The sequence below is a fragment of the Lytechinus variegatus genome, chromosome 3 (genome assembly GCF_018143015.1).
Source record: "Lytechinus variegatus isolate NC3 chromosome 3, Lvar_3.0, whole genome shotgun sequence".
Taxonomy (NCBI): Eukaryota; Metazoa; Echinodermata; class Echinoidea; order Temnopleuroida; family Toxopneustidae; genus Lytechinus; species Lytechinus variegatus.
The window spans coordinates 62,452,068-62,474,003 of NC_054742.1; the positions used below are offsets into that span (position 1 = coordinate 62,452,068).

The 21,936-nt window shown below is 36.5% G+C and overlaps 1 protein-coding gene and 1 long non-coding RNA gene across 2 annotated transcripts; both read right to left on the minus strand.

Annotated features, from left to right (window-relative positions):
- Positions 1–4,277: 4,277 nt before the first annotated feature.
- LOC121411595 (N-alpha-acetyltransferase daf-31-like) lies at positions 4,278–14,262 on the minus strand. The gene is given in 8 exon segments (XM_041604397.1): positions 4,278–4,613; positions 5,583–5,667; positions 6,475–6,519; positions 7,867–7,948; positions 7,951–7,981; positions 8,799–8,844; positions 9,837–9,994; positions 14,118–14,262. Coding segments are annotated over 8 exon segments (801 nt in total). The 5' UTR covers positions 14,139–14,262; the 3' UTR covers positions 4,278–4,280.
- A 2,394-nt stretch (positions 14,263–16,656) lies between these two features.
- Positions 16,657–20,249, minus strand: LOC121411596. The gene is made up of 3 exons (XR_005969502.1): positions 19,056–20,249; positions 18,472–18,567; positions 16,657–16,838 (listed from the first exon to the last, which is right to left on the minus strand). It is a non-coding gene; the product is annotated as an uncharacterized LOC121411596 (long non-coding RNA).
- Positions 20,250–21,936: the final 1,687 nt, after the last annotated feature.

Below are 21,936 nucleotides of genomic sequence, written 5' to 3' on the forward strand. Positions count from 1 at the left end.
CTGCAAGTGAAAAAAGGGCTCATACTAATGACTTGATATAGAAAACTATCATTCTATTCTATCAGCAAAAACCAAAATTCGCTAATGGCCTTGCATGATGTAGATTTTTTTATGCACTCCTAGACTAGAAATTAATTCATGTGCCTTTTTTTATATATCTCATTTCATTATTGTGTCTACATACGTAAAAGCAATAACATTTTGTAATGGTTGTGAAAAATGTATTTTTTTGTTTGGAAAAAAAAATCTGTTTAGAAAGAAAATAGTATTTTTTCTACCATTGTCACATAATAATATATTTGTATATAAACATTAAAAAAAAACTATTTCACATACATATTTATCACACTTTTATATAAAATGAATATAATTTTATATACATGTATTTCATATTTTATAGGTCAGTGTATATAATTTGTTGTCATTAATTACTGGTCACTTTCCCAACATGCTGCACTCTGTGTATTAATTATAATTTGGATTATACACCTCTTATAAACACATATAAGTATTGGATTGAATGCATTTACATGAAATCATCAGGGGTTTTTTTCAAAAAGATACCATGAGGGTATTCTTCTGCCAAATTTTTGTTCAGATTATCTATTGCTCCTGGGGGTATTTCACTTTGGAGTCATGCTTAAATGTCAACACATGTAATTTGATTGATACGCATTAGTGCGCGTCATGTGTGCACATGACCCGACCACTGTCGAGGTGCGTTTCATACAGTATGGAACTGAAATTTAAGTGCGACTCAAAGTCACTTTTGAATCTTTGTGAAACAGCCCCCTGGTTTTCATTTGTATTCAGTTTTAATCTAGTTTGTCACACTGTTAGGTTGCCATAATTAGAATAATTCAGTTGAATCCTCCCTATATGCCATTATCATTGTGACCTCAAAATGAATCATATATTGAAATACCAAATTGTAACTGGGATCAGAAAATGGCAAAGCTGTTCAACGGGCCTGGCAATAAAAATTAAGAGTTTCTATGATTGTAATCTTTTCTTGTTTGTTTGGGTCACTGATTCATGCTTGTGTAAGGATTTCTTATTTGGAGCCATGCCATGCAGTGCCAAAAGACTATCATGTCATCATTTTGGTTCTCTATTATCCCCATAGTTCCTTCAGTTTGTACAGGAATTATTTATTGTCATCAAATACATATTTACATGTATTCAGAGTTAAGGCCTGACCTTTCGTTTTTGTTTCTCAAGCTACTATCACCTTTTCTCAACAAATAATCCAAATTTGTGGTTTGATTTAATATTGTTTTTCATACTGAACCAGAAGAAATCTACCAAATTACACAAGACTTTTTATATTTATATAAGCCAATAGTTTGGGATTAACATCGTCCATGAAATTTGATGCTAGGAATTTAGAGAATGAAAATCAACAATCTTGAATTGCAGCATCATCTAGATTAGGGCTGTTGAGAAAGGGTAAAAAGTAAAAATGAGAAACTTCATCAATGAATTTTGTACTGTATAATAGTGTAGTTCCAATAGTGATACTCCGGGTTATCCATTCTTCTTGCCATCTCACCGGCCAATAAATTTTCTTATTTCTTAACAATACAAAATTTTGTGTCAATTTTGTTGTGTTGATTTATGGACAAAGTGATTTGTAAAGATTAGAAATACAGGGTTCCCACAGAAATTTGTAAACAGAATCCCATGACTTTTCCATGACTAAATTGCTCCTGTGACGTCCCGGGAGTGATGTAGAATTCGGAATGTCACCAAAACTGGAAAAAATGCAAATCAAAACCTTAGTTTTCAGATTAGTGCATATTGAGATTGAGGCTAGATTCTGAGACTAGCTTGAGCTACTCTTATTTGACACAGAGGGTGAGGAATCCAGTCTTCACTCTAAACATGGTTCTTTTGAGTCTGTTTTCAGAATACATGTATACGAACATCACTAACTGGGTGTAGTGTTTCATAAAAGCTGTTTGTAAGTTCCACATTACCTGAATTACAGAACACATAAAATATTTTCTTGTGCTGAATGGTTTCCTCTTGTATGAATATCAAATGTGGGTTTTATATCCCCTTCTGATATCGGCCGCCGTTCACATGATCGCACCAAAACAAAAACAAAATGCGTAGGTAATCTGAAGAGCAGGAAAATCGCCCAGTTTTTCTGTGTAAAAACCTATGGATCACATTGCTTCTAACACAACGTAACATCTCTATCTCAAGGCCGGTGGTGAAAAGCACAAGAAAGCATGTTTTAGAAACCCAATAATATGAGCTATTCTTGAGCAAAATACTTGGCTGAAAGCGGTGAGAAAGCATAAAGCTTGCATTGCTTTATTTCAATTGTTATATGATTTCTCAATTTCATTTTGGGGTCCGGTCTGTTTCTTTCAGCTAATCAAATTTTGACAAATCATAACCTCAGCATTTACACGCTTGTTACAAACAAGTACATGTATATTGATCTACAAAGAATTGACTGAACTTCATCAAATTTAGACAAATGTTAAATTTGTAATTTAGATACTTGTTGAAAACAAGTATGCTAATCTACAAATATTGAATTAAACTTCATCAAATTTTGACAAATGAATACTTGTATTTAGATGCATGTAAAAACAGGTATGTTAATGTACACAGCTCAGATTTCAACTTTTAGCTGATGAGAATCAGAACGATATAGAATCTGACTTAGCACCCATGAACATGTTAACAGTAATGTTAACATGTTCATGCATATGGAGCATTGTGGTCCAGTGGATTAGTCTTCTGATTTTGAAACAGAAGGTCGTGGGTTCGAATCCCAGCCATGGTGTAATTTCCTTCAGCAAGAAATTTATCCACAACGTGCTGCACTCAACCCAGGTGAGGTGAATGGGTACCCGGAAGGATTATTTCCTTGAATGCATGAGCGCTGAAAGGCAGCTCGAGCTTAAGCCGGGGTAATAATAACAATAACGCGCCTCGGAATAGAATATTTATAGATGGTGCTATATAAATGCCCATTATTATTATCATTATGTAATGTGTGACAGCTATACAAATCACCCTAACCTCATCATAAAATGAAGGAGATGTATTATTCCCAATGACTAACCAATAATGGTGTGTCTACAGAATTCAATAGTTACACAGGTTATTAGCTTCAGCTAGCATAGAGACTAGGTGCAATGGATGAGCTGATAGGTCATAAAAATAGCTATGAATCCAGTTAATGAAGGAGAGACATATTTCTAATATTCTTGTGTTACCAATGTCAGTCTCACAAAATCACCTTCTCACCTAATATACTGACAAACAGAGGAAAATGAGAAAAGTGATATCGATATATAATATTTATTTGCCTTTCAAATATCTAAATGAAAATAGCCCACAGATACAAATTTGCAATTTATCAAAGGTATTAATGGATTTTTTTCTTGTGTTGGATGGATAAATAGACCTTAAATGAAACTCATGCAGGATATTCACTGAAACTTGATTACCATGAGCTAGATCCATGTACTTTCAAAGCTTTGACATTTCAAAAATATTAACCTGTTAAGATTTTGTTTGAATTCCCCAAACACAATCTAATTTTATTGACTCTAAATACCCTTTGACCTTGGTCATGTGACCTGAAACTTGCACAGGATGTTCAGTGATACTTGATTACCCTTATGTCCAAGTTTCATGACCTAGGTCTGTGTACTTTCTAAGTTATGATGGTAATTCAACAAACGCCCCCAACATGGCCAAAGTTCATTGACCCTGAATGACCTTTGACCTTGGTCATGTGACCTGAAACTCGGGCAGGATGTTCAATAATACTTGATTACCCTTATGTTTAAGTTTCATGAACTAGGACCATTTACTTTCTAAGTTATGATGACATTTCACAAACTTAACCTTTAGGCAGGTAAAATTTCAATGTTGTTCTCAAATGTAACTTATTGGTAAATTGTTGAAATATTTCACTTAATACCCTTTTCATGACTTAAAACACTTGCTTTACTGTGCTTGATGTAATGAAAAGAAAAATGGAACTGTATTTGCTAGAGTACCTGCATATATGCTTTCAACTTTAAAAAATAACCTATTCTTGTTCTCAATTACACAACATACCATATCCGAATCCTTTTTTTTTCCATTAAACAATATTATTTGAACTCTTTCATTAGCAATTGACTTTTCCAATTACATTTTTGTATATTGTATGTGTGAAGATAAACAAAACAACCAAGGCCATTATAAATACTCATGATCAAAACTCCCAAAATACTACTCTAAAGAAATTTGACACTTTCCCCGTCTCATGACTTTTCTTCAGCCTTAGCAGCCGCCTCACTTGCAGCCTTCTTTCTTCTCTTCTTAGACTCTCTCCCCGATTTGGGCGGATGTTCCCCGCTTCCTTTACCCGTCGCACCGCCCCCTTCCTCTTTGCCACCTTTCCCTGGTTGAGATGACTTCTTATCACCTTCTTTCTGTTTCTCGGTACCTGGCTGGAGCCTCTCTATGCCCCCTGAGGGAGGGGAGGGAGTACTACCATCCCCTGATGCTCCTTGAGCGGCTCCATCCTCCTGCTCTCCGCTCTCCTCCACCGTCATCTTCTCCAGGACCTTCCCAACCTCTTCAACGCTTGTCTTCTGTCAACGAAAAAGAAATAATAATACCAACATGCTTATATAGCGCATATCACTGCTAAATGCGTCCCTATGCGCTTAATTGGATATTATTACCCTGGCTTTAGCCTCACAGCCTTTTACAGCGTGGTGGCATTTCAAGGAATACATTCCTGCCAGGTACCCATTTACTTCACCTGGGTCGAGTGCAGCACAATGTGGATACATTTCTTGCCGAAGGAAATTACGCCATGGCTGGGATTCGAACCCACGACCCTCTGTTTCAAAGTCCAAAGACTAATCCACTGGGCCACTACGCTCCGCAAGAAAATCAACCTGTACTAGTTCGAACAAGAATCTATCTCCTAACTAAACCTTTTTTAACATAACGTTTGTCAATAAATAAATCAATTAATGCACATTCAATGACTACAGGTAGCACAATTCATTTTACAGATCTCTTTCCCAACCAGTACGCACGCCTTAAATTCATTTTACTGGCTTCCTTTGAAACAGAGAATAATGTTCAATATACTCATGTTTATGTACAAAACACTTGAAAAACAGGCTCCAGAGTATGCAGGTAACTGCTTGACTCTTTATACACCAACAAGAGCACTTGGTTTAGGTGGTGACCTTCTTGGTCTCATATTTTCATTAACTCGTACATCAGCTGGTGATAATTCAACTTTTACTGTGTTAGTTTGAAAATACTGCAATTAGACAGCCTCCATCACCAGCAATTTGCAGAAAAGCATTTAAACACTGTTTTTGTAGTTATACAATTCCATTTAATTAATTCAAAGCGCTTTGGGCCTAATACAAAAAACGCTGTATAAGTGATAAGAATATCATTAATAACTTCAATTACAGGGGAATCTACTCGTGTCAAGTCTTTTGGATTAACAGAAAATAGCTCATACTTCCCAAAGACCCTGTATTTTACATCTAAGACCTTAATTTCTTGTTTTCATGAAATCACTATGAACATACCTTGTTTCCGAAGGATGTTAAATCTCTCTTCATAGCATAGGCATCCTCACCGTCTGCATAGTATTTGGGTTCTATATCATTTGTCCTATGGTAAAAAAGATAATGTCATCACAATATTAAAACCATGTTACTACATAACTCTATACAAGGCTATTAATAAGCCCAATGCACAACACACAATCCCATACTACGTGATAAAATCCCATTTTGCATTAAATGTCAAAAATCCAAGAAGTGTAATTATTTCACTTGAAATTTGTCAAAATGCCAGGAATACCACAATCAGAATTCTGCATTGTTGAAAGTCTTGTGGTCCGAGTAAAGTCCAAATTGGCTTCACGTCGCAGCCGATACTGACGTCATTACAATTTAGAATTAAATTTGCTTATATTCATACAGAGAGTTTCAATGAAAATTCTTTGAAAATCGGGTTGTAATAATGGATTGTGTAATGAGCACCAAGCTTCAGTGATCTTCATTTACAAGAAGTTGTGTTTTTACTCTTCTTTCAATCAGAAGGTTGTGGGTTCATGCCAGGCATGATATTCTTTCATCTAAATTATATTGTGCCCTGCTCAACCAACGTTAGGTTGATTGCCAGGGAAAGGAGGGAGGTGGCACTGCTATAACAAGATGGACACCATGCTCATTAACAAAAGCTTAAAAAGTGTTGTTTTTCACAGCCAGGAAAAAAAGGGTTTCAAAAATTACCAAAATCATCAAATAGGATACACCTTTCATCCTTATCATGAAAATAAAGGTAATTTTTCGTAGTAAAATATATAAGATTACATACATAATGCTAAACCATGGAGGAGATAAAATGAAGAATAGTATACATGCAAAGACGCTGGATTTTAAATGAAGTAGAGATCAGTAGACCAATACTTACGTGAATTTGAGTGTATTCTGATACAAGTGAAGAGCAGCACGGTTGCTGGAAAGAGAAAGAGGGGAAACAGTCAATAGAAAATAATCTTAATTAATCATACCAATATATTACTCAATGGAGAGCGTAGAAATAAATGAGTGAATTTATGATTAATGGGCAAATCCATGGTATGGATTAATCGCTAACATTTGTGTTACGGGACCCTGATCTATCCTGGTTATCCACTGACCCATATGATTGATTTATCACGAAAAACATATAGGCCTACAAGATCTACCTAGAATGATAATATATTTTTTTTTATCACTCTTAAAGTTCTACATAATAACCAAATAATGTGGCAACCTAGAGGGATATCTTGCAAGAGAGGTCAAGCTTTAATTCACTTCTTCAGACTTGATATTTATGATTCATTTTTAAATATTTGTTTAAATTCACAATGCAGCTACCGATAACATAAGCAGTTGTCAGGGAATGATTGGATTTCTGATTGGATAGTGAACATATATTTTCAATTGATCATCTCAGTACGTTTGTAATGCACAAGGCAGAATGAGCGTAACCTGACCTGTGACCTTATAAATATATTTTGACCTTAAGACTATGCTGGTAATTCGAGGACACCTCCCATCTCACAGAAAACCCTGCAATTTTGTTCGATAATAGCAGAAAACATGCTGGGTTGACAACAACAATATTATTATTAATAATAATATAGGGTATTTGTATACTGCACATATCCATCTTGTCCAGTGTTTAAGGGTTTTCCATTAGAAACATGCTCAATGGCAATTTAAATATTGAACCCTAAGAAATGGGGGGGGGGGGGGGCTGATTCAAAATTACGAAAAACGTGAATTTGTGTACAAATCCAATGCAAATAGTGTTTTTAGCCAAATTCATAAAATGTATCATTATTTTTCCTTCTACTGCTTAAAATCAATTAATTTTATCTTGTTTTATGTTCAAAATAACGTCCCCGACAATTTACATTGAAAAAAACAATAAAAAGTCGAAAAACAAAGATATACATAAGAAATTTATATAACAATAAAATACATGAGAAAGTAAATGTGATGTTGAAATTTTTTTAAAATAAATTTGATAAGATGCCTATTTAGAGTATGTGAAACAAAAATTAACATTTTAGGGGCATTATTTTATTAATTAGAGCAAACTTATGATTTAACACATAAAATTAGCATAATTAATTAGCAATGAGATTTTTCGCAGAATTTGACATTGTAGTTTTGTAGATAATGCCATGGGTAAATTTTTGTCGCGATCGAGAGATCGACGGCCGAGATCATAAGGGGGGGGGGCCTGAATCAGCCCCCCTCCCCAATCTTCTTAAGTGTTGAAATAGCCCAATCTATTTTGGGTTAAACCAACCTTTTCCTCACATGCAATGACACATATTTTGCATTGAAGCATTCGGTCATTGCCAACGATGCTTGGTTCATAAGCTTCTGGCTAGACCAAGTCTACGATGAGACCTCTTGACCGCCTGCAAAATAATCAGATAATAGTAATAATAATTAGTCATCCCAGAGGTTATAAAAAGACTGGAATATTTGGAGGAGTCAACTCTTGGTTTTTCATACTTTACATTATTCAAATTTAAATTATTCAAAATTATTCAAATTTAATTCATACTTTGAATTATTCAAATAGACCAGACCTCTTTCTCTGATTTACATCTTCTACTCACAACTTACACAGATCACAAAAAAATGACTCAACTAATGTATCAAACTTGTACAACACTTCAAATAAACAACTAATAAGGCTTCATCTATGGTATATGATTTCAAAATGCAGGCAAGGAATATTTAGGGGGGCACTGATGCTCCCAACTGCCCCCCAATCCCTATAGCCATGGTTGAACCTTAAGTACAATGTGCAGGGCTTATGATTTTCAAAGTCAATTTGCACCAGAAATTACTTTTCTATGAAGTGCAGTAGTGAGAACACATGATACTATATAGAGCAGTGAATCCATAATTCTTGTGATCTTATCCATTGACTAAAGCCCCGTCCTAACAGACACTTTTCTGACTACCTTGTCATGAAAAAGTCAAGGTAAAAACAATACCCACAACCCACTCCTATTAAGACACTCCTCCTGCGGTAATGGGAGGAATAATTCGGGAATGCCAAATTTTGTCCTGCTACAATGAGGGTGGAAGCGAGGTAGAATCACAACCCCAGCCCATCTTGAGTCCGCACAGACGTCCTGTTAAGACCCTGCCAGGTTACAGACCCAAATTTCCTTCTCAAAATAAATTTTGTGTGTAAAGGGAAATGTACTACATAATACTAACCAGTGATGTGATATGACCATGGGGAACTTCATCGGGATCTTCTTCCCTAGGAATGAATAAAAATAATAATGAGTAGGAAGTAGTTGGTATCAAAATATCCCTTTAAAAACAAGAGTGTTAGACTCAGAACAAAGAGAGTAAGATGAGCCTGTCATTTCAATAAGATCAGGGGACCGTTTCATCAACATTTTTGTCTGACAAGTTGTCAGATCTGACATCTTTCCTTGATTCTGATTGGCTGAGAGGCACTGTTACTATAGTAACTGTCGGATAAAATGGGACTTGTCGGATAAAACGTCCGACAAGTCCTTTCATGAAAGGCCCCCCAGGGCAAGGCCAAGGACAGAAATAATAGGTTCAATGGCCTTGTATTTTTTTTTAATAATCACCTCGTTATCGGTAAATCATATAACAAAGGTAATAACTTATTTAAAACCAAACTGAAATCCCACCTCTTTCAAGATAGTTTTTAATAAAGAAGTTACTTTTTCATGTTTTTGGTTATGTATTTCGTAGAAATAATTAATCTTTACTTATTTTTCTTCGATTAATTTAGCGAACTTAATTTTACTTTTAAAATTTTTGCGTATCCTGTTAATAATTGTTTTTCTGCTTATCTGTTATTATTGTAATGCGCAGTTGAGTATATCCAAATAGAAATTGCGCAATATAAATTTACAATTATTATTATTAATTATAATTATTAATAAACATATAATAAGCCATGATAACAGAACACAACTATGAAGAATGTGATGGTGAATTGGCTTATTACAATTACTCATCTTCAATCAAAATCTTTGGCACATAATGATAAATGGATGATTTGTGATTATACATGAGATCAATACCTCAACTGGAATCTACTTTTTTTAAAGAAGAGTTCTTCCATGGCTGCAATTGACACACCAGAGCAAACACCACACAGTAATGCTTCATGATCCATAATTCACAAAGACTTCCTTATGAAAAATATGCCTACCCCCCCCCCCCCCTCCTTCAGAAAGAATATTAAAGTAATCAATCAACTGAACTTACATTTTAGCCAGTACATATCCAACAATCTTGCCGTCTTCATCTTCGGCTACATACGAGAGCTGTGGCCAGGACAACCCGTGGTAGAAGTAATATTTCATCTGATAGTTCTCTGGCAGACACAGCAGGTTGCAGTGCTGCATGTTTATCAAGTCTTCTGGCTGTTGAATTCAAAACAAAATACAATAAAATTGATGAAATATTTCATGTCCCTCAACAAGTTTTCAGAGAATTCAATGTCGTCACACACGTTTTCTATTCTTTCACAAAGGTAATCAAGCAGGAAGAATGAATTACAAAAAAGATGGAAGCAAATTTTGAGATCTAAGAAGAAACATGGTAGTTCGCAAAACACGAGTCTCACTTGATTTTGTGATCAATAAAATATGCAATATGATCTTTAACTCCTACATGACCTTTGGCCTTATCATCCTCCTGAAAACACATGTGGTATTACCTAACTTTCTGATGTTTGGGGACTTTACTCTAGATAAATATTGGTGGGATCATCGCTTTGATCTACCATGACTACCACTCCTCTGCATGCGTACAGTAATGAATTCACGAGACTAAGGAAAGAGTTCCCTATGCACTAGGCTTGGGAGCCAGCGCCGGGTAATCGAGTCTACCCGATTCTCAATGCCAGAGTCGGGGAGTCGACCCTGATCTCTGGAGACTCGAGTACCAAGCGGCGGCGGTTCTGAGATAAAGGGACTCGAGTCTTTGCCATGCTCTCTCATTCATGGACGAAAATCGGCCCCAGCGCCGACTCTCAGCGCCGAATCCAAGCACTAAGATAAAATAAATGTGGAATTTGGAGCCGAAGAGTCACATACTTCGAGCAGAACGTTTCTCTGCAGTATACCGTGTGCATTAGGCTCAGTGTGCATGACTGCATGTGGTATGGAGATGCATCGTGTGCATTGTGTGTACTGTGTATTTCTGTGTATGTGACTGTAAAATGCCAGTAGAGACCACGTGCGTTGTGTTGAGCGACACTTGTGATTGTATCATGAAAGTTAGTGTATTGGCATTTGTGTGTGGATTGTGTGAGAAGTTATGAAGGTGTAAGATTTTTGGTGACTGAATAGATGATTGCTACCCCCCTCCCATTTATGTACACTCTCAAGCCCCATGCCGATCCTTCCCCCAAAGCTTCTCTCTCCTCATTCCTTCTTTTCTTATTCCCCTTTTATTCTTGTTAATTTCTCCTTTTAGAAGTTGTAATTCACTACGAATTTCATTATAATTTTAATGAAGTGTTTATCACCTCTTGTTTATAAATATTTTTATATATCTGTTCAAAATAAGTTTACTTTTCATTTTCCTTATTTTATATGAATCATATATTCCATGTTTCGAAATCAATGATAATCTTCAGGACATTAAGTCTCCTCTTTTATTGTCTCCCCTTTGAATTTAAATGCATTGATAAACAAGCATTCTTTATAATACTATATCTTTATTTGCATATCGCCTTCAGTGAATATCATGTTTATTAACCATCCTAATACTTTTATTAATGATTGAAACACACATAAAACTACGCATTTTACAGTTTGTTTGAACAGTAAAGGTATTGTGGGCTTCGAAGGTTCTACTGTATTTTTTCCTTTCCTGAATATTTCTCATCTGGAAAATGTCATTCGAGAGTGTCAATAAATCTTTTTTGTGGGGAGGACAAATGAAGTAGTTTGGAGGAGATAACCCCAACTGGAGGGGGTGTTTAGCAAATAATTTCGCTTTTGTGGTCATTCCCTCCTTTCAGTTGCATTTTATTTCATTCCAAAATCCCACTGATAACGTTTGCTTGCTAGTCTTAAATGAGAGTCTTGCCTATTGGAATATTGGCAAGAAGGTAATAATAAAAAATGTTATTGTTCTGTCAGTAAGAAAAGTAGAGATTCAGCTATGGATATTTTTCAGTCATATTTCATTTAATCTTAGTTATTTCAATCCAAACATTCATTTTTTTTCAATGATGAATTTCACCTTTGGCCAGTTCGCCATTTTCTTAAGTGACTGAAAACTTAGACTAGTCCCTCAATTCAGGGACATCAACCCTCGGCAATTTGTTTACATAACTTTCTTTGTCTCCGTCATGTATTGCACAATCTTGAGAAGCACATGTTTGGAAATCTGATATTCTTGCGGTGGTGGGGGGTACGAGATTGCCGCCCTTTTTATTCTGTTTTGGTTTGGCTGCCACATGGCCTCTCTCACTGTCTGGAGAAATTAGGTCAGGTAAAATTTGCAAAGACGTGGATAAGTTTCATTTCAATTAGAGGCTTTGCGAGGCTTCCTTGATGGATGATTTGGAAATTGCCATTTTGGTTCTTGTAGGCCTTTTTAATTTGTCACGAATCTCTAACTGATACGAACGCTTAACAATTTAATGACCTTCATGACATATATCATTTGTATGAATAATTTTTAAGTCTTTTTTTAAATGTGTCAAAAATGTATGTATGAAGGATATTTGTTCAACTTCATAACATTTGCAGGTATGTCTGTATGATAAAATAAATTACCTCAGAACTGTACAAATTAAGAACTTTCTTTTTCTTTGACATTGTCTTCAGACACGAATACAGATCTTTCTAGATTAATTTGACAAATAATGGGCTAAAACACTAAATAGTAAACACGCAAAGCTCACATCAACCAAGTATCAAACATTCAAACTTGGATTAAATCATGGAGGTTCTACCTCCCATTAATCAACTCAGATATCGTTCAAGCACCAAAATCAATCTATCATCACAACACTAAAATCGGAAACAATCACTTCAAAGAAACAATGCGAAGGTCAAACCACGGTGAAACATGTGCTGTGTTATCTTTGCAGTGAGTTGATCTTGTGATGATGGGGAGAGAATTTTTGTGTGTGTGGTAACTGTGGTTTATGTTTGCAATGCAGTGAGTTGGATCTTGTGATGACTGGGGAAAGGACCAGGGAGTTGGGAGAAGAACCGAAACAAGCGTACACCGAGATAAAGGTATCTCGTGTAGGGGCATTGTCTCAAAGCTCATTATCGGCGCTGGGAGTCGACTCTCTCTGGAACCGACGCCTGGGGCAAGAATCGGAGTCGACTCTCGCCAAGACTAGAACCGCCCAAGCCTAATATGCACCCCCCCCCCCACCAAATATCACAAGATTATTGAGACTTCCAGTTTGTTCACTTCAGATTTTTCTATTACTTTTTTTTTTTTTACTGTTGCTTGCATTAGTATGAACTCACCTCGTTTTATCTGCAGTCAAGACCTCTTCCAGCTATGCTAGTGAGAAGCGCTGATACCAAAAGGGGTATTTTAAACGATTATAAGCCAATAGTTCAACTAATCTACTCACAGACCTTTTATTGACTAAATAAACCGATGTCTATGGACAATTACAAGCACTAGATCCTGCTCAAAATTTGATGGAATAAAGCCACATTTTGGTATGTATTTCCACTCCCCCATCATATATGTTCTATATTAGGGCTAGATATATTATTCTAAACCTTATCAATGCTTTTATTTTCAATTTTAGTGGGGGGGAGCATATGGAACTCTTGCCAACACTAAAACCATAAATGGACTGACCAGGAATTACAGGCCAAGGAAGGAAGGTATGATCCCAAACATCAGACATATCGGCCGATCGATTTGAAAATGCATGCCGTTGACGCGCACGCGCTCGTTTTCATTTTTCTATTGTTCTTCACCCACGATACGGACGCTTGCGTCGCGTAACGTGGGTGAAGAACAATAGAAAACAAGATGGCGGCGTAAACATCGGGCAAGTCTCTTCCTTCTTTTCATGATATTTTTGTCATTTTTTTAGTGAATTCTTGTCTAGAAATAACAACGAGAGCGTAGAAATTTCGGAAATGAAGTTGTATCCCATGTACATGATTTTTACTCTCTAGAAGCCTCCTGGCTAGTGATAAGATTAAGATTGTGCAAGTTAAACAAATGAAATATTCAACATGTTCAAAGCAACATTTTTGTATCCAAATACTCTCCTGCGACTAGACTATGGCTATGCTTTGCCGTACCAGGCTTCATGGGGAGTAAGCCTACGTATAATTAGTAGAAATAATTTTACTCCCCAGAAGCCTCCAGGCTAGGAGGAAGAAAAGAACAAGCTTTATAGTACAGTTACACACTTGTCGACCTTACACAAAATCCCACATGTGGGACTCGGTTAAAAAAAAGGGGGGGCTCGGTAGATCATTCACAAATATGAAATAAATCAACATAAAATACAAAATAACTAACCCCTCAATTTTAACTTACCTTCGCACATCTTATATTCATTTTGGATCTTTGAGATTGGTAAATCTAAGCAGTAGAACTTTCAATTAATCTATCTAGAGAAACAGGTATTTCCAAGACCAAACCTGCGCATGTGTCGATTGTCGATCTTGTCCTTGTAATGTGTAGCGCGCGCTAGATGGCGCTGGAACATTATCCATCTCGATAGCGCTCGATGGAAGGAAGGAAAATTGGGATACTTCAAGAAATATTGATTGATGGATTGAAGAAAGCTGATAATATATTTTGTTGTGGACAAGACGACATATTAAAATATCATTCAAATCAAACCAAACATGGTTTATTCTCATCACGAATAAAAAATCATACAACAATAACACCAAATTTTGTTAACTTTTAAAATTTTACTGGACTATTGGTCCTTAGATGTGACCATGTGCCTCTTTTTCACCCTTTTAAATTCTGACTAAAAATGCACTTTCGGTGTCCTTCCGTTCCACCAAAGTAGGTCACGATAAGAGTAACTTGTCATGCCTGCATTTTTAATGTACATCACGGGGGGGGGGGTACTTCCATTGACGAGTGGATACCAGATACCATGCTATAATATGAATGTGTGTCCCCTAAAACGATTAGATGATTTTGATGCTTAATTAATCATATCAAGCCTCCCTAGCTGCCCTTTCCTCGATCCCTTTCCCGGCATCTCAGTCTTCCCATGGCCCTTGTGCCCCCCTCTGGAACCGCGCCTGCCTGTATAGCCAAATATATTGGAAAATGGGGATGGCTCCCTTTGACACCCATTGTCTATACAATCGATGGATTGTCTTTGAAACCAATGGTAACTTCCCCAAAATCATCATGAATTTTGACTGGCTGGGCAATGATACTATAGTGGTGATTTACAATCCCCCAGGATCTTGGGGATATCATGACAATGCAATGGAGACCACTCCCCTCCAAAAAAAAAGGAAAGAAAGAAACTGAGAAAGAGCTATATGGGGGGGGGGGAAGGGTTGAATATGGAAATGATTTGGGCTTATTCTTTCCGTTTTGTGTGTTAAATTTCGTACATCAACTTTAACCACCCATTATTTCTCTTAGAACACATAACTTGTTCACGATTTTGTTCAAGAACTCAACCCCATCCTTTTAAACAAATGTATTTAATCTATTTCATGACTTCTGTTGTCACAGAACAGATTCTATTACCTATGTCCCACACTTCTTATAACAGCTGGATACCTCTTCTCTTCTCATTTTCACTCACCCATTCATCACTTTCTCCCTCCCTCTCCAAGAACTCATTTCTCTCTTTCATTCCGTATTCTCTCCCTCTCTCTCTCCCTCCCCAAGCACCATTCCCGCATTCATCCATTCCCCCACCCCAACCTTCCTCTGGATCAACTCTTCTCTTAAACATTCACTTACCCCACTCCTCTCTCCTTTAGACATCAATGCCATCCCCCCTTCTATACTTTCTCTCTTCTCGCATTCAAGTTTGACAACTTCACACAAACCATGGACCTAGGTCCATGCACAAACTCACATCTCTCTTGAAAACTAATGTAGTCTGCAGGCACAGACCCTGATTGAAATTTGACCAACAGGTTGGTCTAACCATGGTCTAACACAAATGTAACTTAGTTTCAAATTTAGGCTGCGTATTCAGACCACAAAACTCGATTGAATGGTTTGAACAGCAGACTATGTTGATTGCCTGACATTCTAAAATGGCAAGGGGTTGTTGCAACTGCAAGAAACTTTACTACAATCAGAAAACATGTATTGCTAAAACATTTATTATGGATAACATCGAATCAATGTATACTTTCTGTTCGAAGCAGACTTGTCAGCAATCTTATACAATTGATAGTTCAACCTTCATCTGAATGATCTTGTATTGCCCGTAAAATCATGACACACGTTCAAGAAAGCGAGATCTTATTATTAATTACGTTTTAATATCTCAACAATTTATTAATGAAAAAATTTTAAATAACATAATAAATAGGAACGTGTGGATATTGAATTATTCAGGGAATAATAAACAATAAACATTTTTAGAGAATAACATATGGACAGGAAAACTTGGTATACATTCTTTTCAGGGACTACACCTGTATGAACATTTTAAAAATATAATGAAAAGAAACATATGGACATATACTTGTTCAGAGATAAAAAAAAATGACATCCAATAACACCGTTTGAACATTAACTAGGAATTAAATTAAATAAACCCTTTCTACATGTAATTACTTCTTACAGTAACAGGACAATGAACACCATTTCATTAAATTAGTTGTTAGCAGTCCGGGATTGGGATGGATTTCTTGTAGTTGCAGCCCTAAAGAGTATCAATTTGAGACCGTATCCATGCAAATAAAAAAAGACAATCCAATATGGGATATGCCTCCGTTGCTCTTGCTGTTTCCCAAGGCAATGTCAATCATGATTTACTGAATTAAAAAAAAGCTGACACTCTAAAAAACGAAGAGCTAATTTAGCCCTTAAAGAGCGTGTATAGTGACTGCACTGCTGATTTTTCTCATTCAAATTTGAACTAGACAAATCAGCAGTCACTATACATGCTCTCTAAGAGCTAAATTAACTCTTTGTTTTTTAGAGTGTAAGGAAATGGGGAAGATGGCATAAAAAGAACATGCAATTATACCATGATACCATTCCAAAGTGTTGCCAACTTCAGTGGTGTGATGTCACTCACTCTCTGCAGGCCATCTGTAAGTGACAAAAGGATGTAAAGAATGAATATATTCCAATCCAAAGAAAATGAATTATCACAGAGCTGCCAATCTGAACACACACATTTCAGCATTATAAAAGCTGAAAATCATTATTTTGGTGAGGAAATGTACCATAGGACAACACAAAAAGGAAAACTTTAGAAATCATTATTTTGCATGAAACCTTCAGTATTCTTCTCATTTTTCAATACTAAATACAGAAAATCTGTACTACTTGGCAGCTCTGTTATCATATCATCATATCATACAGATGATTTCTCCTCTAAATCCCAATTGGATAGCCAATAGGTATTTAATCTTCATCAAATCTCACATCAGCCTTTCACTATTAAACTTTTCAATTTTTGATGATACTCAAACTAGACAGTTGGGAAATATCAGTATTCTCCACAATGATCAGATCCCATGATTTCAAAACAAAATAAAAAGTAAATTCAAAACTTGAATATGGAAAATAAGAAAACTACACATGTATTGTTGTTTTTTTTACTCGTTATGTTTTTTAAAACCCTTTTCAAGGACACTAACCTCTCATTAAAGGAGAATGAAGCCATTGGAACAAGATAGCTTGTGTGAAAACAGAAAAATCAAAGAAACAGATCAACAAAAGTTTGAGAAAAATCGGACAAATAATGAGAAAGTTATGAGCATTTGAACATTGCGATCACTATTGCTATGGAGATAGCAAATTGGCAATGCGACAAAGATGTGTGATGTCACTGATGAACAACTCTCCCCATTACTTTAGTATATATTTCACTTGAATTGCCTCTTTATCACATCTATCCATAGATAATGTGTTCTTTCTACATGAGGGCATGTAATACATATTTTTTAAGAATACATAATGGATAAAGAGTTTGTATCATCGTAAGAAAAAGCAAAAAGAGACATTTTGAGGGTATTTTATAGTCCACCAAAGGGAAAGTTGTTCATCAGTGACATCACACATCCTTGTCGCATTGCCAATGGGAGGATCTCCATAGAATTAGTGATTGCAATATTCAAATGCTCATAACTTTCTCATTATTTGTCCGATTTTTCTCAAACTTTCTTTATTCTTATTCTTTGATTTTTCTGTTTCTACACAAGCCTATTTGTTCCAAAGGTTTCATTCCCCTTTAAGTATGGTAATAGTGCAAATTATAAAAGGAAAAAAAGCCCTAATAAATTCAATTCATTTTCTCTTATTTTTTTATTGATCCATTTGTCAGTACATAATTTCCTTTTTGTTTAACAAAACTTACAATTTACAGTAATTTGCCTTTTCATTTGAGGGAAATTTGAGTCATCTTATCCTAGTTTCTACTTTCTGATACGAGGTCCATTGAAAACGCCCCCCCTAAACTTTGCAATATGGTGTTGCCAGAAAAAACATATTGAAAACTTGTAGCTCCAATACCTCGAATAAACAGATATAATGAATACATTTACAGAAATGAAATCTTCTAAAGGGCATGCTTAATTTCAAAGGAAACCAAACAATTTGTTGTGGATGACATAGTTTTTAACAATCACAAGCAAGGATGTAACATTATTAAATAAAAGTGCTCTTTTTCATTGCTCTCCTAATATCTGATACACTGTATAGGTATATAGATATGTACCTTGGTGAGAGCAAATTGTCGGGGAGCTGTTGATGCAGTATCGATCCCGTCTGCTATTTGGTGTCCTTGATGGTAATCTCCTTACCTCTGAAATTCCTACAAAAGAAAGAACACTTCAAGAAATATTATTACATTCAAATCATGTTTACAGTACAGCAAATGAAAACCTGCAGAAGTTTTTATCATATATCATAACAGATTAAATGTACAGAAGAAAAGAGTACAGTAAATTAGGAGAAATTCAAATCATATTGGCAAGTACTAAGGTCAAGGAGCGTTGACGTGGAATATTATGAAACTAAATTATGAAAAGAATATCCATTCGGGAAAACATAATGGCCTTTCAATTGGCTCCATTACCTACTCTTTTTCCCAGAGTTCTATTTGGAAAATCCACTATTACTGTGCAGCCTAGACTTCTTTTGCAATATCAATAGTTTGCAATGGCAAAGCAACTCAAAATCATCTTTCCAATATCTGAAAGTATTTATAATTCAGAAGACATTCTTCTCTTTATAAACGTAAATTTAACAGAATAGAAAAATGACAAACAGTAACACGACATCATAAGAGCACATGCACACCTTTAATAATGTCATGTTGGTGCGTGCAGTCGAAAACTTCAGGGTGAACTTCCAATGATCGTCATGCATCCACTCAAAGATGAACCAAAGGAGCATCGTAGGACGAACATCAATCCCAATCTTGACTGGAATGTTTCCTCCTTGTTGAAATCACTCTTGTGATGTTTCATTCTGGTGTTGAACGGTCTGCAGATACCCTTTTCAATCTTCTGTTCTCCTTCCTCAGAGCTTCTAATTCAAGTTCCAATTCCTGGACATGCCCTACGACCCTCTTTTCGATCCTCTCTTCTAAATCTTTCACTTGGTCCATCAGAAGCGAACATCTGCTTTCCAGCTGCTGTCTTGGTAATGTCATCAACTGTGTTTTCAGCTCCCATTGATGAGCGGAGTAATCAGCTTCGAAGTTCTGCAGGGCAAAATCAATGTCAAACATTTCATCATTTATCTTGTCATCTTGGGGATATTCGGCTTCAACGCTACATCCGCTGCTGCTAGATGCAGAAGGTGAATGAAGGCTTTCATAGTCGGACGTACTTTCAGAACCCCCACTACTACTTGTGCTATGTGGAGAAGAGCATTGTCCACAATTCTTGGCCATGAGACCTTCTTCTGGGCCCAGACTAGTGGTTGCCGATTTCTTTGGATCACTGTGGCATCTCTCTGGTTAATTAAAAATTCATTATTGTTGAAAGGTGCACCAATTGTCAGAAAACCGCTTCGTGACTTTCCTGGTCTTGCTCTCCGACGATTCTCCTTCCTCTTTGGTTTGCGTTTTCCCCTGGAACGCTTCTTCAATTTTATATCATTTTTCAAAACTTTAGCTTGGTCCTCCATCATCCACGATGAGAAAGGAATACTGGCACTGTTGGGAACATCTGTTTCTGCGGGCAAAACTTCCATCATCACCGAGAAATAGTTGCTGTATTTCATGAAGCTGAACAACTTTTTAAATTGTTGGGTAGATTCTAAACGTTGGAATCTAAGTTTTGCAGTGTACTTTCTAACCCTGCTAAAAATGCTGTCCCGTAGCTTGTTAACGAGTGATAAAACTTGGTAGTAGCAAAATCTGGTTGAGAGAGCTAGTGCTCGTTGTTTCTCCTCTAAACTCGTGAATATAAATGCCGGCTGAATGCGCTTTGCCGGTATAATGTATACCCGTCGATCGTACACGTACACGCCCTATACCAGTTTCGTCGCCCCAACGATTAAAATTATTGCGAAATAAACAAACAACGAATACAAAACGACACACCACAAACTGGCGCCGCATGACGTCATCCTACTCTCCGATTGATTAATTGATTGGCCTATCATGGTTCAATGTGGAAGTCACTTCCGGGTTCTGGTCAGCGCAAGCCAGCGAGCTGTACAGATGTCTATGGGCTTTTCCGCTGCGACCTTCATCGACTGCGAGTCATCAGGGAAGAGCGCCAGCTTTAGGGACTCACCATGATATAGGCCTATCCAGGGGGCGGGGGGGGGGGGGTGGAAGCTTTCCCCAAAAACAACTTGACCTGCTGTATTGAGAAAAAATGGTCTATTAACAAATAATCTGGAAGGGGTATTTTGAAACTAAAATTTGCTTAATTTTTGTGGGATTTCGCGAAAATTTGTATTCAAAATTTCACCGAGTAGACGTACAAAACGTGAATACTGAGTGTCCTGTTTTTATAGGTGTAAATCTTGAATTTTTCCGCTCACATCAATTGTTTAGTTATAATAATTAAAAATGTGAACATTTGTAATGCGCCGGTATCCATCATAAAAAGATGCTCATGGTGCAATAAAGAAAAAAGAAAAGGAAAAAGAAAAAGGAAGGAAGATAGAAAACCTACTAGAGGGGCTGTGAATAACCAGGTTTTCAGAGAACTTTTGAAAGTGGTGAGACAAGAAATATTGCGGAATTCTTTTGGAAGTTTATTCCATAGGAATGGCGCAGCATGTTGAAATGATGACACCACAATATATTTCATATTTTCTCCAGTCCAACAATTTCACTATTCACTACGTTCTCCTTTACAAATTCCAGAAAGGATCAGCTTCACCTGGACCCATTATCTGGAATAGTCTCCCTATCAAAATCTGTTTATGTTCTGCATTACGAGTATCGAGTATTAAAAAATAAGCTCTAATAAACGCTAAGCTTATCTGTATACACCCTTCATATTTTTGTAAGCACTTGGGGAGCACAAGTTAACTTTTTTGTCATATTGTTGTAAAGAGCCTTTGGGCATGATAATATGTAAACCCGCTATATAAATGTTTAGTATAAGCCTATATTTACATTGAAAAATATTGACTATGAATAAATGGGGGAGGGGGAGCATGCAAGGGCCGGATGTGCCCCCGGATCCGCCACTGAAACTGAGGAAATTTCAATTCAAAATGTTTCGAAATTATTTACACGAATCGGGATTTATATCGTCTTGTACCCTTAGCCCCGGACTATCGCTAACCCCGCACTACTCTTAACCCCGTACTATTTTTTTTCCCTTTTCACACATGCCAGGGGCGGATCCAGCTTTCGCCAATAGGGGGGGCCGAAAAATATTTTCATCAACATTTTTCTCGATTGGCCGCTACAATCTGGCTTTTTTGTAGGTTTTTCACGGGGTACAGTCCTAACTAAAGACTGAAGTTTTAAGTATATGTTAGTTTTTATTGCTATAAACAATATAAGGTATCTCATGAGGTCTTAATATATAATGCGAGCGCGAAGCGCGAGCTAAAAATCTTTGATATTTTATGTCCTTAGGACTGAAGATTCAGAGCAGTTTTTATAATCATGAACAAAGATAAGTATCCAACTAAACAATGCGAAGTGACTCAAAAAAGTGACTCAATTAGGACTGTTTTTAGTGATTATTGAAGCGGATACATC